The sequence below is a fragment of the Hylobates moloch genome, unplaced genomic scaffold, assembly GCF_009828535.3.
Source record: "Hylobates moloch isolate HMO894 unplaced genomic scaffold, HMol_V3 SCAFFOLD_5, whole genome shotgun sequence".
NCBI lineage: Eukaryota > Metazoa > Chordata > Mammalia > Primates > Hylobatidae > Hylobates > Hylobates moloch.
In genome coordinates this window covers 107968666-107987268 of record NW_026652280.1, presented here as the reverse complement: position 1 = coordinate 107987268, position 18603 = coordinate 107968666, and the positions used below count along the sequence as shown (strand labels likewise).

The following is an 18603-nucleotide window of genomic DNA, read 5'->3' as shown; positions in this document are numbered from 1 at the left end:
TGGATGAAGCAAGTGGCGATCTACACTGCCTGAACTGCACGGCCAACCCACATGGCCTCTCCTGTCTGGTGGCATTTCCCTTTAAGGAATGCGAATGTGATCATACCACAGCCATACGCTATAATCATTGAGTCCATATTTGCTTCTTTTTACATGACCATGCAGATTCGTGACCTAGGGACTCATATATCTGTTTGCAGGCAAAATCACCTCCTCATTATTGAAGTAACCACCGCATAAGCCATTGCAAACCTCACAGGGCAAAGAGAGTCACACAAGGCCACACAGGTTGCCAGTGGCAGTGGGGGAGATGAGTGTCCAGGGTCCAGGTCAGCTTCACCATACCTGCTGTGACTGTCATCCCCCTCATAAGCTGAGAAGCACTCACAACTAAATAGCACCCACTCGCCCAACCCTGCTCAGAAGTTGGCAGGCATATCACTTGCATCTCTCCTCTCCTTGAACCAGTGCTGTTGCTGGGGTGGAGGAGGCAGAGACTCAGATGAAGGATACGAAGAAGCACTTGGGTGTATTTCTTGGTCTTATTTCACTTTTCCACATTCACCATTACTGAACTGGAACACAGCAACCTCTTATGTACACAATGGTTTATTAAAGGAATGTATGGCCCACATCAGCCTAGCAAGGATTCTACTGGTAAACCTTCCCATGGCCAAAGGAAAAACAAGCAGGAGTTGAGTGGCTGGGGTGGGGTGCAGGCAATGCAGAGAGGGCAGAGGGGTGTAGAAGCTGAAGGGGGCTAGAGGCTTATTCCTGAGTTTCTTCATTCTGTCTTCAAATCTTTACTTCTTATGGCCAAAGACCCAGCTGTTTCATCGGCTGGAGATGCACTCTTCTAGACTGCTCGGGACAGCCAGAGAGAGGGGAGGAGGAAAGAAAGATACTGTGGAAAGGGATGGCGGGGCAAACATTTAGAGCTAGAAGCCACTACTGGGCCAATGCTAAAGTTTCTGTCTCTAAGCCTAAAAAAGCCAGTGCAGTAGGGGCCTTATCGCTCTTAGTTTGCTAGGTTTCCCCTCTGAAATAATGAGCAGATTTAGCCAGGCTAGCAGAAAGGAAGAGGACGGGGCTGTGTAGGAGTTAGCAGAATCATGATTCTTGCTCTATGGTCGGTACTTGCACAGGAAGTGTTGGCGCTTGTTGCATTCGTTGCTGCTCCAAGTTAAAAAGTCTGCAAGAAAATAAACAGACATTTAAATCCATTCAGTCCTATACTGAGCTTGCCAGAGTTATCTGGGTGTTTTTCTTGGAATCGTAGATAAGGCGATATGATTTATGTGTCAACTTAGCTAGACTATGATGTACAGTTGTCTGATTGCTGTGAAGGTGTTTTTTAGATGTGATTAATGTTTAACAATCAGTAGACTTTGAGTAAAGCAGATGACCCTCCATCATGTGGGTGGGCCTCCTCTAATCAATTGAAAGCCTTAAGAGAAAAGACCTGTCTCCCAAAGAGGAAGAAATTCTGCCTCCAGACCGTCTTTGGACTCAGGACAACAACATTAAGTCCTGCAAGAATTTCCAGCCTGCTGGCCTGTCCTGCGGTTTTGAGACTTGACAGCCCCCACAATTGCATGAGCCAATTCCTCAAAGTAAATCTCTGTCTCTCTATATATACATCCAACTACTTCTGTTTCCCTAGAGAACCGTAATACAGATACTAACTTTCCCAATGAAAGAAAAACACTTTAAATGTCACACACCATGGCAAAATCTCCACTCCAGCACTGCTTTTGAGGAAAGGCAGGGGTTGACATGAATCAACTGAGAATGAGGGGCTCTTGTGTTGAGGCAGGATGCAGTGAGGATCTGAGGGTGGCCTGTCCTCAAGCCCACAGCTGAGGATCTAAGAAGCTCCTGTTCAAAGTTCAAAGAACTGAAGGCTGCTAAAGCCACTCACATCCCAACAGGCCACCTGCTTATGAAAAAGGAGAGAGCCCAAGGCAGAGGTGGCCTTTTGAAGGACAGAAGTATTTTTGAGGTAAGATCGAGCTATTTCCCTCCCAGAAGCCAAGCTCCACAGCATCACTTGTCTTCCATGGGTATCTGCAGCAGATCAAGGAGTTGTTCCCTGGCTAGGTGTCTGCTTGGGCCCTGACCTGCAGATCTGGCCCTGTTCCCGGTGCATGTGGGTGGGTGAGAGCCCTGGGGAGAGGAGGGGGTGAGGTGTGCCCCTCCCACTCCTAGTTCTCAGGAGCCACAGAGGATGGGGCCTGCCCATGCCTACATCCATAATGCTCAGCACAGGGACCACAGAGTATAAATGAAACAGGGCCTGCAAGCTTGTGGGTACTTTCACAGTGTGGGGCAAAGAGAATACGGCACAAGGCCATGGGCCAGGCACGAGACTGACTCTCTCATCAGCGGGTCCTTTTGAGGTTGCTGCCCATTGAGCCTGTGGATAAGCTAGAATAGCAGCTTCAAACAATCAAGCACAGCACAGCTCACTACAGGCACTAAGCTAGAGAGGTCTGCTTTTCCCACCTCATCGGAGGCAGAGTTCAGGGAAGAGTGAGTGAGAGACCTTACTTTCCCTTTTCTCCAGGCCACGGAGCCATGAGCCTAGCTTGCACGTGATAAGCATGCCACATGTATTCAGATGATTAGGGCGATTATTTCCTCCTTTTTATAAAGAGGCATTTGAGGCACAGAGAAGTCAGAGATCTGCACAGGGTCACACAGCTCAGCTAGGAGGAGCTGGAATTCTACCCTGGGCATTCAGAATGCAGAACCCATGCTCTTGACCTCAATGTATACTGAATATGAAATTTCTTTTCCAACTGCAAAACCCAGGTTCTCATTATTAAATGTCTCAAAGTGGACCATCAGGAAACATTGCAAGCTTCAATTTTCTGGAGTCACAAAACACATTTTGATGTAAAGGGGAGAGTCAGAAAGGGTGAGAGAGGGACACACACAGTAAAACGCTCTGGGATTCTTTCTAAAGAGTTATAAAAAAGGAACAGCCCTGTCACAAAGAGAGAACAAGAATGTGTGTGTGGCTGTATATTGGGGCATTAATATTATACATTTTGAATTTAAAAAAAATTAGAAAGTGAGTGGGGAGCAAAATCCATTGTACTGATGTGGCTGAGGGGGATGTGCTTTTAAATTCTACCTTCCACCAGTTTTTCTCAAATCCTTGCTTCATTCCTTGTGCTTTTCTGCCTTGAGAGCCTGTGTTCTGACAGCCACGAGCTGGGTGAGTAACCACGGGAAAGGAAAGGAACCGAAAGACGTGCTGTTCTCAGACAGCTTCAGGCTTCTGGTTCCCATCCACACAACAGAGGCAACTTCGCTACTGAATTTTGCTGATGTGATCATCGACTCACAGGAAAAGGACTTTTGTTTGAGAACTTTGTCCAGTGGGAATGTCAGAATCTGGGGAATGTGAGGGACTTAGGGAGGCATCTGGCCTACTGCTCCCAAAGCGGGTCTGGCCTCCAGCCCCAGAGATTCTGATGCTGCAGGTCTGAAAAGCAAACCTCTGATGTTGGTATTTTTACAGTGTTCCTCATTTGATTCTTTTGTGCCGCGGAGCCTCGCTTCTAACACTTTTAATGCGTCAACTGCAATAACAACTACAATGTCCACCTTTTGCTTGGTTAACTCCGGTTATAAGGTTTCTCACTACTTCCTGGGGTAGCTCATTATGTGTTTGAGCAATGCTAACTGTTTAAAGTTTTTTCCTTGATTAGAGTAAAAATCCACTTGTTGGTAGCCTCTACCTATTGGTTTTGGTTGTGTTCTTTCCATCTGAGCTGACTTCTGCCTTGAACAGCAGCAGCTGTGCTCTCACTGGTCTGTGAAAATCCCCTCTATGGCTGTTTATCTCTGAGGGCTTTCCTCAGAGTGTGTCTTCTCATGCCTGCCCTTCGCCTCATGCTGTTAGAAAGTTTTCTCACTCTCTCTTTCCTTCGTATAAGTTTATTCCTCTGACAACAGTAAACTGCCCCCATGTCCAGCTAGGGGTGACCGAGTCCCTCCCTACCCCAGCCCAATAGCTGAGACCTCAGCCCAGGCCTGCCCCAGGCCGACTTCTTGGCTGGCAGGGGGTCCTGGTGTCACTATGATGGCCTATTAGACCCACTGGGATATTCTCAAGTATACGACCTTTGGCATTGAGTATTCTTTAATATTCTGTGATCTTGTACAGCTGAAGTTTTCTACACGGCTTATTAATCATGGTTCTCACCAGGGGGTAAATTTGCCCCCCACAGGAAACACTTGGCTATGCCTGGAGACATTTTTGATTGTCATGACCTGGGAGAAGGAGTGCTACTGGCACCTACTGATTAGAGACTGGGGATGCTGCTCAACCTCCTGCAATGTACAGGATAGCCCCCACAACCAAGAAGTATCCAGCCCAAGATGTCACAAGCATGAATGCTGAAAAGTCTAAATCATGAGCATAAAGACAAAGAATGAAAGCAGGCCATGGAAAGGAGAAGGCTCACGTGAGTGTGTGAGGCCTGCGCTGAGCTTCAGGCCACCACATTCTGGGGACGGGATTCAGGGAAACAGACAGGAGGGAAGAACTCAGGCAAAGACTGGCTTTCCAGGGCTCATGGCAAACCCTCATTTCAAAGAAGTCAGAAGAGATTTATCTGTTTTCACCACATATATTTACTCCCTGTGGTCTGGGTTTCCCAAAATGGGATATATATCCCCCTCATGGTATAGAATGTGATTTTAAAAGTGTATTTCAGAAAAAAAGAATGGATTTAAAGAAAATATTGAGTAAATAACAGAACAGCTGGTACATTGATATGACAAAGACTGCAAAGTGATCACAAAGGACTGAAGGTTGGTAACCAATGTCTGTGGCAAGGCCACTGCCCTGCTGGAGAAAAGAGTTGTTGGTGTGGAATGAGGAGTGCAGGGCTGCCCCGTGCCTATTTTTGTGCTTATTAGGTAAAGGGAAGAGTCTGCGCATTGGGAAGTGGTGAGGGGTGGTACATTAGAACTTACTGTTATTGGAGCTCATCTCAGCACAGTGCTTGTTCCCACCCATGGACTTGCCAGACCAGGATCTGTACAGATACATGGCCCCATCAATCCACTGCCACTGCTGCCTCTGCAACAACAGGAGATGGAGAAGTGTACAGCTCAGCAACCCACCTGCCACAGCCAAGGAAGTCCCCTCAGTCCCCTTTAAAACATGGTTTTCATTGCAAATATTGGGAAACTACAGAAATGCTTGAAGAAGGGAAAAGAGAAAGTCATTCCACTCAACCACTAATAGGAAAACATTACCAATATTACCGCAAAAAATAGAACTAGATGTAAATATTTACTCCATCTGAATGACAGGATTCTGATTGATAGCAATGTGAATACGTAAACGTAAAATTTCTGATAGTCAAGTAAATGACATTAAAAAAATAATTGTATGAAATATTTGTAACAACTATGGTAAAGGATGATCTGTTTTTCTGTAACATAATATTCAAAAAGAGAAAAAGCCTTAAGATGTTTATAGACAAATACTAAAGGATGAACACATACATATTCATGAAAGAGGGTGAACAAATATGTGGTATCTTTGGCAGTTTTATTAAAAAGCAGGAAGTATGGGGCTTCCCGCTTTATGTTCCCTGTGTTTGTCTGAGTCAACTAAAGAAGCCCCGCCAAGAATCTGTGAACTGAAGACCCCACACCTAGACCTCACCAACCAGCTGTTCCTTACAAAGACCGCTCACGTCATTTCTTACAAGAGGTATTGATGAAAAGAACAGGAAGTTACAGTGAAAAACACCAAGGATAACATAAAAAAAATTACAGCATCTAAAAAAAAGGCTAGCTGAAAATTTTCAACTTTAACTCAAGATCCAATGGAGATTTGATTAATCTGTCTCATAATAGGCCTGTGTGTACACACACACACACACACACACACACAGACAAACTTTTTAAGGCTCTAGGAAGCTGGTAATTTTGTGTTCTGCCATTCAGGAGGGCCTTAATTAGACAAAGATCTATACAATGGAGTCATGTAAATCATATCCTCCACCAAGGGCCAGAACTGGGCCCCTGACCTTGAGGCTTTGGTCTCCGTCAGCTAGAGGGACATCTGGAGAAGATCCACCCGCTGTGTCCTTGTTATAGGCTGGGAGGCCATTCCCCAAAAAGAGGATGCCAGCCTGGCTTTCCCAAGAGGGCCTTTGTAGCCAAGTCTGAGGTTACCTTCTGTGGGTCATGCAGGCCGATCCATACGGGCTGGCTTCTCTGATAGCCACCTATGTACTCTGCTATGGTGCTGGCTTCCTTTAAACTCAGGATAGATGTCAGGTGGGCTCCGTTTCCGTAAGACTGACACTCGAGCTATGTACAAGGAGAGGTCCTGTTAATGATGCCTGCACGTTTAAAGCACAGCCCTCTCCTCAGAACGCTAGCGTGCCAAGAAGGAGGGACTCACGCAGCCCCCACTTCCTCCACACATCGTGCTCTAAACCCCACAGAAGGCTTCCTGCCACCCTGGGAAAAAACACAACTGCTGCAGCATTGGGTCTCAGAAAAAGAGGCAGTACAAGGCCAGGGCAAGAGATTTAGGGTCTGAGGACGTGCCCGGGGTCCTGGTCTTGCCTCTCAGTGGTGTATGTGACCTTGACAAGTCACTTCACCTCTCTGACGCTCAGTTTCTTCATCTGTAAAATAATTACTGCTACCTAGGACCTGTCATGAGGCCTATTGTATTATAGTACTGCATTTCAACAGATCTAAGAAACTGCTGATTGTAAAATGTGCCATTATTTTGTGTCCCACAAAGAAAGAAAATAAAATCACTGTCAATGAATCTATGATACACTGTGACACAGAGTGTTTGTAGCACACACCTGATTTTAGAGGTGTCAGTATGTGAACACAATGTGCATCGGAGAACAGACATTACGGCAGTGCTGTTTGCGGGACACCTCCAATACACTGGGCACCTCACCATTCAGTCCTAACAGCAGCCTAAGGAGGTGGGGCCCACCTTTAGTTTATGGATGGGGATACAGAGAATCAGGAATGGGCAACTGGACACAGGAAGAGAGCCCAGCTCTCCCTAATTCCTAAGCCTATATTGTGTTTATTTTAAATTATTATTACCCTATGTTACATAAGAATAACACACTGTAAGTTGTAAACAGTGGTCTGTAACTTATTTTGACTTGCTAGTGAATGGGCGTGGATTAATTGCCTAAACATGTGAGGTGATCCTCTAGAGGAGAGGAGACTGCTCCCCGTGCTGGTGTAGAACTCCTGCCGATTGGAGTTGAATGTGCCCACCCCTTTGTCTTTCCCCAACAGTAACCATGCCGCCAAATCTGGTTGGATTTGGGGGTTTCCTGAGCACTAGAGGCAGATATGTAACTATCTGCTTTGTTGCAACTTTTAAAACTTTCAGCTCTAATCCCAAATCTGTTTTACTCCTGTGTGTCTGCAAATCGATCCCTAACTTTTCCTTCTTCCTTTGCAAAAGTGCTGTCTTCTTTCATATCCAAGGCCATGCAATCTGACTTTTTCTTGTGGGCAAATAGATGGTAATCACTCACTGTTTTAAGGATTGTATGAAACACATGACATGATAAATTCTTATTCTGTAACCAGAAATCTATTGTTCAATTAAACAAGGCAAATGTTTATATATATGGATGTGTGTATATAAACTTTATTTTATTCTCTTCTGGGGTTGTGTTACATGACAAGAAATTGAATTAATTCAATAAAATTTTAGTTTGGGTTGCTTAGGTTTTTACTGCTCCCATTCTTGCTTTTACTAACTTACCCAAGATTAGATGTGATTACTATTTAATAATAATTTAGTCCTCACACTTACAAACCATTTACAATACCAGCATGTTTCTATCACTGTAATTCTATTTAATTCTCAGGCCCATGAGGCCTGCCAGCCAGATGACCAGACAGCATTTATTGAGTGCCCAATGTATACCAGCCACAAAAGATCCTGTGTCAGAAGGGGAAACAGGCTTGGAGGCTCGGAGTATGTACGTGATAGCCTCCCTCCAGTCCACACAACTGGTACTGCTGGAGCTGTAACTAGAACTCAGGCCTCTGCCTCTCAAGCTCAAGGTCAGATATCTATGTGCTTCTCACGTTGCCTCCATCAGCTTCCAGGGGTCTCAAGAGCCAAGGGCAGTAGCGACACTGGCAAGGAATCAGGGAGCCGCACAGCTCTTGTTGGGTTTGAGGGGTCCTCTTTGGCTTCGCCGTCCTAGCACCCTCTCTGCACCCTGGTCCTGTTAGCTTTATTAAGGTTCAGTGTCAATCCTGTGGGCTGTTCTTTCTTGAGACCCTGAATTGGCATCTACCATGTGCCATAGGCTTTATGCTAGTTGTTTTAATGAATCCTCCTGACAAGTCCATAAGGTAAAAAGTATTATCCCACTTTCCAGTAGGGAAACAGGTAAAGGGAGGTACCTAGGGAGTGGCAGAGTAGTGATGTAAACTCAGGTCTCTATTACTTCTCAGTTCCCAGACATCTTCCTCTTTGTTCCCTTTGTTTTCACAGAGAAAGTCTATTCCTCTCCACGAGCTCATTTTCTTTCTGGGGGCAGAGTCTGGGAAACCCTTTCTTCACTCTGTTTCTCTCCCCTTTTCATACAATTATTCAGGACTCAGCTCAGACTTTGCTGGGGTTGCTATGTCAGTTACTCTCAGTGTAAACTTGGGAAAGTCATTTATACTCATGCTGTATTGAAATGTTCTGTTTAAATGTCGCAATTCTGCATTAATCCTGAGCTTTCTAAGGCCAGAGAATACGTTCATAGCCTCAGTAGCTGGCATGTGGTAGGTGCTTCATTCTTGTTTTTTTTTGTTTGTTTGTTTGTTTGGTTTTCTGTTTTTCATTGTCTCATTTTATACAGGGATTCTAAGACTTTATGGGCCCAGATCATGTCAAATGTACCTATATGGCTCCCCCAATTAATCACAATTCAGCAGCATCCACTCCCCAGATGTGGCTGAGATAACTTACTTTGACTGTCTATTTGGTTATCTCTCAGACAAAGCTTCAATGAAATAAAATGGACACGTTTGTGGACTGTGTAGAGCAGCGGAAAAGTTTCCACATTTTCTTGGACTGCTTCACCTTCTGTCAGTGGCTCCAAGATGTCTGCTCCAGGCGTGTCTACACACCACTCTTTCTGGTAAATCTCATACAGGAACTCCATTATCCTTTCTGTGAATTCCTCATCTTCTCTTCCTGCTTTGATTGATGTATTTCTGTCTCCTTTACAGACATTGAGCTTGCTGAGGGTAGGGGCTATTTTCTATGTATCCGTATGTGCTTGTAGCCCATCTAGAGTCTGGCATACAGCACCTGCTTCAGCAATGCTTACAGAATTGAATGAGCTGAACACACAACTCTCTTCTCTCCATCTCACCAGCCAAAGGGGCTTCTCTTCATAGTGCCCAGGAAGGACACTTGATCCTGAATCAAATGAGATCTGGGGCTATGGCTGGTCCTTTACTCTAGAAAGGCCAGGCCAAGCAGGCTGCAAATTTCTTACCTCAGCATCAGACCAGTTCCTCAGCTTCCTGAAGTAACCATAGCAATTGGACTTGTGGTAAAACCATCCAGGAGCACAGCTGGGTCTCATGATGATATCTGCACATAAACAAAAGGCAATTGCACGTTATGATAGCAAAAACAATCAATTCCCAGACTTGATACAGTTTGCAATCAGGAACCCCTTGAATGAAGAGAGTCTCTTCATGAAGATTCCTGCTACACTGCCAAAAATGTATACACCTTACCCTTCTTCTGGCTTTTCCCAAAGGGACCTATGACCTTTTACCAATGTGACTGTGTTTCTGCGATTACTGGACACTGCCTCTAAGCAGACACTAATTCCAAGAAAATGTCACTGCGCTCCACCAGTCAGAGTAGGGGTTATGGAAGTCAGGTGATCAATGGAGTTTTAGCCTGATCTGCCTCACACTGGGTCCAGTGAGTCCAGTGGGTCCCCTGAACCCATGCTGTGGTTATCTCCCCAGTTCTGGAATGCATAATTGGAATATACATACATACATAATTGGACTAGATAGACACTCATAATTGGAATAGATTCTCAGCAGCTGGCAGAATCTTGTGTTAGCAGTGAAGGTCGAACAACTATAATTTAAGGCATCACAAGAGTGGATGAGGGACACAAATTGGTAGTTTGGGGCATTCCAAGGAGGGAGAAGTCACTCTGGCCTGGGAGACAAGGGAAGGGTTACATGGCAACTTGACTGGAACTTGAGCATAGGTGGGCTATGTGTCAGTACTAGGGGAGGGAACATTTTAGGCAAAGGAGGCAGGAATGTGAAGATATGCATAGAAACAGCAAGCACTTAAGTCTGCCTTAAGTACAGGGTGTCTGTCAGGCAACCATGGCAGAAATAGGAAAGAGCCAGGGCCTAGAAGCAAAGGAATCCATGATTCAGGGAGGCACATGCTTTTCCTGCTAGTCCATTGGTGAATGTGCCATGTCACTGAATCTGAAGGTTTATAAAGAGGGGGAGATGGCTGGATGTACAAAGGCACCAGGTGATCAAGGGGATGTCAAGCTAGCAAGTGTAGGCTTTGTGACTATGTGGCTATCTTCTGACACCATGGTGGGTGCAAAAGTATTTCCTTCCATAAGGGAGGTCCGCAGACTGCAGCTGTCATAACAGCATTTTCTCTCTCCTCATTCAAATGATACTACTGTCGCTTGTTTGCCCCACTCTTCTGTTTTATTTCAGCCCCTGCCTATACATCTCCCAGGGCTCCCGATTGCTTTCAGATGAGCTCTCTTCTCATCTAGCATGTAAGAGATTTTATAACCTGGTTGTAAGCCCCTATCCAGCCACATCCTTCTATGCCACAGTCCCAGCTCCGTCTTGGAATGTGAATGCTCAGTGTAGCTTTAGATCCTTTGTATGTGCTATTCCTTGTACCCATGAATAATGAATAATGACGAACCTAGCCAAGGCAAGGCAGGAAAGGTTTCAGTGAGTATGTCAAATATACTACAAACAAACAGCAAAGATATTCATATATTTAAATGCTTCATCTTCTACTACATTCAGAAATATGAACATAATTTTATGATAAATAAAATGCAGCCTTTATGCCATTGCTGTTACTACTAGTACCACTGTCACCAGCTTTTGTAGATAAGGTGCTTGACTTTCTATCATCTCTTTGTTCTCTCCCTGTCTTTGCACTCTGTCTACATCTCGGTCTCTTTTGTTTCTGTGTTTCTGTGTGTCCCTCCTTGTCTGTGACTGTTTTCTGCTCTCATTCTTTTTTCTCTCCCTCCTCCTTCCTCACTTTTCTATCTCTCTCCCCTCCCCTTTCTGCCCCTCACCCTGCAAGGTGCTTTCTTGATGGCAGGCACCATGTTAAGTGTTTTATCCATATTGCATTTTTATCATAATTGCTTGAGGAGGTGAGAAAACAGGTTCAGGGTGGTCATCTGCCCATGGTCACACAGTGAGATGGAAAAGCTGCTTTGCGGATCCAGTTCTCTATGATTTAAAAATCCATGTTACTGCCACCAACCCTCCCAACCTTTATAAAAATGAGAAATTCAAAACTTAGCAACAGAAATAATTAACTGGGCTGCCTTGATTATTTTGTCAGGAGGAAAAGAAATCCTTGCACTTCAAGTAAAAATTGATCTTCTTAAGAGAAGGCTGGCCATTGATTACCAGAGGGCAGATAATGACATGGGCTTGAGTTTCAGAAAGGGACAGCTGCCTTCCAATGTAATACTGGTGAGACTGTTCTGACAGAGGTGGCAAAGAGGAACCCAAATCTCTGACCTTTGGCCCGAGGACAAAGACCCCTGGCATCACACCTGGTGCTCCTGGTTTGGTCTTGTGCACTCTGAAGCAACTGTCCTTGGCATTCTGTGAGCAAACATGTTAGGACAGACCCTCTACCACCATGGTCTTTGTTTCCCCTGGATCCAAGCCATGAAAGCAGAGGGCCTAGGGACACATGCAGAGGACTTGGAGGACCATGCCGGAGCCCAGACAGTCACGACTCTCTCTCTTCGCTTTCTCCCCTTTCTCTGTCTCCGTTTGTGTTTCTCTGAGTGCTGCTCTCTGTCTGACCATCTTTCTGTGTTCAATTTTCTCTGTTTGTGCATCTCTGTCTTTGACTTTCTGTATATCTCTCCGTTCTCTCCCTGTCTTTGTACTCTGTCTCTTTTCTCTCTGTGCCTATGTGTGTCCCTCCTTGCCTGTGACTGTCTGTTCCCTGCCTTTCCTTCTTTTTCTCCCCCTCCTCCTTCCTCACTTCATCTCTCTCCCCTCCCCTCTGCCCCTGGCTATGGCCGTGAGCCCCCTGGTGGAGACATTTTAGCTCCTAGATATGCAACTAATGGCTGCTCTGCTGCGCTATGGGTCTGCCTTGAGCTACCCCACTCCCATCGCCCAGGCTGGAGGGCAGGGGCGCCATCTCGGCTCACTGCAGCCTCGACTTCACGGGCTCAGGTGATCCTCCCACCTCAGCCTCCCAAGTAGCTGGGACTACAGGCAAGCACCACCGTACCAGGCTAGTTTTTTGTACTTTTTTTTTTAGTAGAGACGGAGTTTTGCCACATTGCCCAGGCTGATCTGGAACTTCTGGGCTCAAGTGATCTACCCACCTTGGTGTCTCAAAGTTCTGGGATTACAGGCGTGAGCCACGGCACCCGGCCTTACTCCACACATTTATTGAGCATTTACTATGTACCCGATGCAGGTCCAGGCCATTTACATATATTCTAATCATCTTCATAATAACCCTGTCATTATTGTCATTATTCCCATGTTCCAGATGAAGAAACAAAGGCAGAAAGAAGTCATCATGTCCCAGGATCCTACAGCAAATAAATGATAAAGGCAAGATTTGACCCCAGACAGACGGTCTGACTCCAAGTCTTAGTCATCTTAGTAATGATACTCAAGTTACTGCTGTAAATCCTACATGGGTCAAGCACTTTCTTTGAGATTATTTTGTTTGATTGCCAGAGCCTCCCTGAGAGATAGGTGTGGATAACCATTTCCATTGTACAGAGAAGGGAACCTCATCATAGGGGCGAGTTGCTGAGGTTACCCAGATGGGGAGTGCGGTGGAAACTGGGAGAGAAGCCAATGTTTCCATGGTGGCCTTAGAACCTTGACCCCACCTCACATGGTGCTAGAGCCCGTCATCTCTACACACGCAGTGTCAAGAGGTTTCAGCTTCTAGCATCTTGCCTGGACTACTCTAATACTCGTTCTACTCCCTTACTTATTACATGCATGACTTTAGGAACACGATTTAATCTCTTGTAGCTTTACTTTTCTTGTCTGTACAATGGGATCAACAATATATGCCTTCTTCACACAGTTGTTGGGAAGATTAATGAAGATAATTCACGTACAGTGATTAGCACAGAGCCTAGTGTATAGGAATTGTTCAATAAACAGTAGCTAGTTAAAACCTGAAGCTATTGAAACCCATCATCATTATTATGTAATAGTTTTGAGAAGATAAGCCAGATGAAGTTTTTTAGTGTCCATAAATGATGTTGCTCTATGTCTCTCCACTCACTAAATCAAAGCCATGAATTGCTTCGGTGAAGGGCAGGTATCAAGACAAAGAACTCACTGTGGAAGCAATAAGAGTTTAATATTCACTACAACGTTTCACTGAGAGAGAAAATTAATTTCTAAGTCTCCTCTATTTCTCTTAAGTACGGCAGTGCAAAGAACATTTAGGATATGTCATAAGGGAGGTTCCCCGAAGATAGTAAGAATAAGTAGAATGTCCTTCTACAGCTGGAAGGGAGATCTACCTGGAAAAGAGAAATTGAAGGACCTGTGGTGAATGTTGTGTCTGCATCTCCTCTTCAGGAGAGAAGCCAGAGAGGTTAGTAAGATCCCAGGGATGGGAAGAGGCTTGTATTACATTCCCCAGGATATAGCTTCGGCAAATTTCAAGTTTCATTAAGGAGATCAGAAGTCAGCACAGAACAAGAGTGGCAGGGAACCACCTGGCCACATAGAAATGGCCACAGAAGGCAGCTCTTCAGGAGGGGCTCAAGAGCAGCCCCCCAGAGTCTTGCACTCTCTTGCATGGTTTCCCTTGCATGGCTGAGTTCCACAGGTCCTGAGCAGCCTGAGATAGTTCAGTGAACTGGTGTAGGGTTGAAGACAAAGAGCCATGAAATACATATTAGGGATAACTATGACCAGGACCACAGAGTGCAGCCATAGGGGCCAAAACGATGCCCAAAGAACCTTGCTTCTCTTAGTATGTCCTTCCAAACCATCCTACCCTTGGCCGAGGGCATTCCCCAGCAGTAGCAGTACTAAGTAACAGACAGCACTGGTCCCCTCTGGAAGCCCTCTTCTCAACAGAGGCAATGCTCAAGTATGGATTCTTCACTCACTCTTACATGTCCAACACCCAGCAAGGCCACATAGGACTGTGAAAGGCACTAGAAGCCCAGGCATCATGTAGTCTTACCGTGTGACGTTGGGCAAATCTCTACCCTTTTCTGGAATTCATTTTCCTTGTAAATAGAACAAAGACATTACACCAGATGAGATCACATTTCATTTCCTTCCATTTCTGGTATTCTGTGACATTTCTTCTTAGCTCACTCATACACTGTTCCTCCCCTGCTTTCTCTATTGTGGATTCTACAATATTGCTACCCACTTTGTTGCCATGTTACTTTGCACTTGATGTGTGATCTATAAATGTGTAAGCGCCATCTCTCTAACTAGATTGTAGGTACCTTGCAAACTGGAATCCCTAATAATGCTCAAAATGATAAACCAGTGCATAAGCATTGGGGAATTCTAATTATGGCTATGACTTATTGACAGTCTGCTAGGCAACAGATGTTTTAAACACATTATCTCTGCCCTTCACAATAAACTTGCCAAATTAATATTATAACTTACACTTAACTGATGATTTAAGTATGGGTTATAATCATAGGGAATTGGGTTTTGTTGGATTCTAGAGCCCTTGAATTTTTTATTACCTATCTTTGTTTTTCATCTCCATGTTTGAAAACCTATTTCCTGCAGTTCCTAAATGTTTTTGTGGGCAAATGGATGGCTGTCCCACATGGGCTGTGTGAACACTGGCTGTAGCTCGGTTCCAGCTACGTGATGGATACTCACCACCCAGGACTCCTGTTTTGGCCAGGCAGCTCAGCAATAGGAGCAGCCGCATGCTTCTGGAAGCCATCTTCCTCCTACCCTGAGGATGTAGCTAGTGCAAGGATCACAGAGACCTTACTAGCGCTTCTTTGAAACTCCTGGGTTCTCCTTGATCTGCGAATCTGAACACATTTGCACAGGTGAGAAGGACCCAGGAATCTAGATGCCAACTAATACATATGGAGGAAAATAATACAATATTTTCCTGGCTAAATCCAGACTTTATAATGAAGGGAATCTCAAGTTAGATGTACAGGTTAGAAAATTTTAACAGATTTTGTTCTTACCTGCAAGACCTCCTGGGCCAGTGCCAGAGATCTAACTAACTACAGCAGGCTGAACAGTTTCATAGTCTGAATGGAGGCAATTTGTAAACCACGGAGCACTCGCCCCGTTAGCTTCAGGAGGGCCAGCAGAGGGCGCCCAAGGCAAGCTTCCTCACGGATAAGGCGGATATGGGCATTCTGTTGTCAAGAAAATCCAATAGAGTGGCTCCGACATTGAATTTTCAAATGTTAAAATTAAACGTGAGCACAGTGTCCAATACCCACATTTTACAGATGAGAAAACCTGAGGTCAGTAAGTATGAAGTCATTTGTTCGTGGACACCAGCTATAAGCAGATCTGACTCCATCAGCACTCTTTCCTTTACACTTAGTTGACATCATTTTTAAAAATAAAGAACACGACTTTATCTTTTCCCCATGAGCAAACAACACATGAACTATTAGAAAATCAATGCAAAACTAGAAAATAAGAAGTAAATTCCATCTCCAGGAGATAAATAATTTGGTGAGTAGCCTGCAGATATCTTTCTATGCACCTCTCTCTGTGTACAATTTTATAAAAATAGGATCATATAGTCTTACAGCCTGGTTTTGTTTCTCAGAAACAGATTGATTGTAATACATTGTCTTTCACTCACATAACTTTCATGCATTTTTTATTTCTTCTTTAGTACAAATTCTCATATATAGGGTTGTGGCATCACACAACATGCACATTGTCATTTTAATACCGTTTGTTAAAATGTATGGGCTGTGACATTTACCTCATTAATAGGGCACTAAAAGGATTGGTTCCCTAAGCTCCCAGTGAATGCTTAATTTTGTCAAGTTTTTGGTTAATTTTGGTAAATTAAAGAAGAACCTTAGCGTTTTAAAATATTTTATAATTACTAATGAATTTGAACATCTTTTTATATAATATTTGCTTTTTGTATGTGGTGAATTTTCAGTTTACAGTTTTGCACATTTTTCTATTTCATTGTTTGTGAGATCTTTTTTGTATGTTTATTTGTGAGATCTTTTTTGTATGTTTATTGCCTTTCACGTGTTACTAATAGTATTTCTGTTTGTATTTTTCTTACTTATTATAATTTTTGCCATTCTGAAATTTTCAAAAATACTGTTATTTTTTATGTTTTTAAAAATAATTTTTAAATTTATATCAAAAGACTGGCCATTACTGTCATGTAAGGTTAAAATATTTATCAGCGTTCTCTTCTATTTTCATCTGTCTGGGCTTTGTTTTAACATAAATATGAAACTGAGTTCTAGATTTCCCTCCCAAATAATTCTTAAAATGAGTTAATTCATTGAATTCACATTTAATCATACTTTACGATTAAAAAATCTGAATATAAAATCTGACTCTCAAATAATGGATTCCTTAAAGAGAATAATGTAAACGATGACTTTTCTGGAAAATCGATTCTGGGGTCCATATGAACACTTTAAGGCAACGTTAACTGAGAATGAGACAAAACTTGGAGAGTGTGGATGTGACCTTCTCCACCCCTTACTTCTTTTTAAATCATTGCGTGAAACTTGCACTTTGCTAAACTTTCCTTCCAAAAGTAATAGTGTATTTTCAATGTCCTCAGCCCCCTTTAAAACGCAAACAGAATTTCTCTGTCAAGGTGACCATCTGGGGAAAGGGAGAGGCAGCACCTTTTTTACTAATCTGTGAATAATTTTTAGTGAACTGATATTCATCGAATGCCTACATGTCATGTTCATGAGCAAGCTGCACTGGGCCAGGCATAGTGGCTCATGCCTGAAATCCCAGCACTTTGAGAGGCCGGGACGGGTGGATCACCTGAGGTCACAAGTTCAAGACCAGCTTGGCCAACATGGCACAACCCTGTCTCTATAAAAAAATACAAAAGTTAGCTGGGCGCAGTGGCAAGTGCCTGTAATCGCAGCTACTCAGGAGGCTGAGGCAGGAGAATTGCTTGAACCTGGGAGGCAGAGGTTGCAGTGAGCCAAGATTGCACCATTGCTCTCCAGCCTGGGAGACAGAGCAAGACTCCATAAAAAAAATAAAATAAATTAAATAAATAAATAAATAAATAAATAAATAAATAAAAAGCTGCACTGTAGATCCCATAAACGCATATTACAAATGAAGACACTGACACTTGTGATTGAGTAACTTTTCTAAAGTTTCCCAGCTACCAGACTGCAGAGCCAAGATTTAACCCAAGAGCTTGACACCAAAGCCAATACTCTTTACAGTGAAGGAAGAAAAGAAGGTAAATAATTTACATCAAACAACGTAGCAACAGAAAGCCTGACAAGCCTCACTAGAAATACAGTTTGTCATTTCTGGCCTGGCTAATAGCTGACAGAGGAAAACATGTTTAAAGAAAGTCCCCCAACATCAAGCGCAAGGAGGATTACCTGTTTGGCAACCAAGACTCTGAGGACCCCTGCCTTCTTCAGTGTCTCCAGTGGTCCCAGTCAAAGTTTCTGGAGCTTTTATGTCTTCTTGCCTCAGGAATTAATAATCTTTAATCATAAAGTGATAATATTATCTGAGAAAAATAATCCATCCATAAAAGTCTTATCTACAGTGAAAAAAATGAATCATATGAGAGACGGCTTGAGGATGTACATAAGGTGAGCTTTGACTAGCCAGGAAAAGAACCTCTCCCTGTGTGCAAACAGAATCTTTTCTTCACATCCCGTTATTAAAGCTGACAACATCTTGTAATCTGTTATAAGCCCATCTTCCTCTCCCCTTGTGTTACTTTTTCATGGCTGTCTTTTCATGCCTTGGTATTGTGGATTTCCTTTATTTCTCTTATTTCTAGAAGGATTTTCTGTCAGGGTCAGCCATAGGTTATGAGCCACGCGGTGGGACTTGAGGCCCACGCACAGATTTTCTTTCCTAAAGCACCGACTCCACTCCCTCAACATGCGTGAGTTTCCTCAGAGATCTACTATTTGAGCTTCTCCCGCAGAACAAGGATGATCATGTCAAAATAGCTTACATCAACAGAGTGTGTTACAATAACAGGTTTTCAGTTAAGTCATCAAATAAAATGCCAACAAAATCCTTGTGAGCAGCATAGGACAGACATCCCCATCACACACTCAAGAAACCCAACCTTAA

General features: G+C 43.7%; 1 protein-coding gene across 2 annotated transcripts; it reads right to left on the bottom strand.

Moving 5' to 3' along the window:
• Positions 1-523: 523 nt before the first annotated feature.
• Positions 524-17940, bottom strand: REG4 (regenerating family member 4). 2 transcript variants are annotated; one of them, XM_032151951.2, is made up of 7 exons: positions 17889-17940; positions 15492-15668; positions 15166-15326; positions 9537-9634; positions 6208-6345; positions 4993-5098; positions 524-1192 (listed from the first exon to the last, which is right to left on the bottom strand). In XM_032151951.2, exons 3-7 carry the CDS (start codon positions 15230-15232, stop codon positions 1125-1127), a joined length of 477 nt encoding a protein of 158 aa, XP_032007842.1. In that variant the 5' UTR covers positions 15233-15326; positions 15492-15668; positions 17889-17940; the 3' UTR covers positions 524-1124. The 2 variants fall into 2 exon arrangements, with proteins under 2 accessions (XP_032007842.1, XP_032007841.1); XM_032151950.2 differs by lacking the exon at positions 15492-15668.
• Positions 17941-18603: the final 663 nt, after the last annotated feature.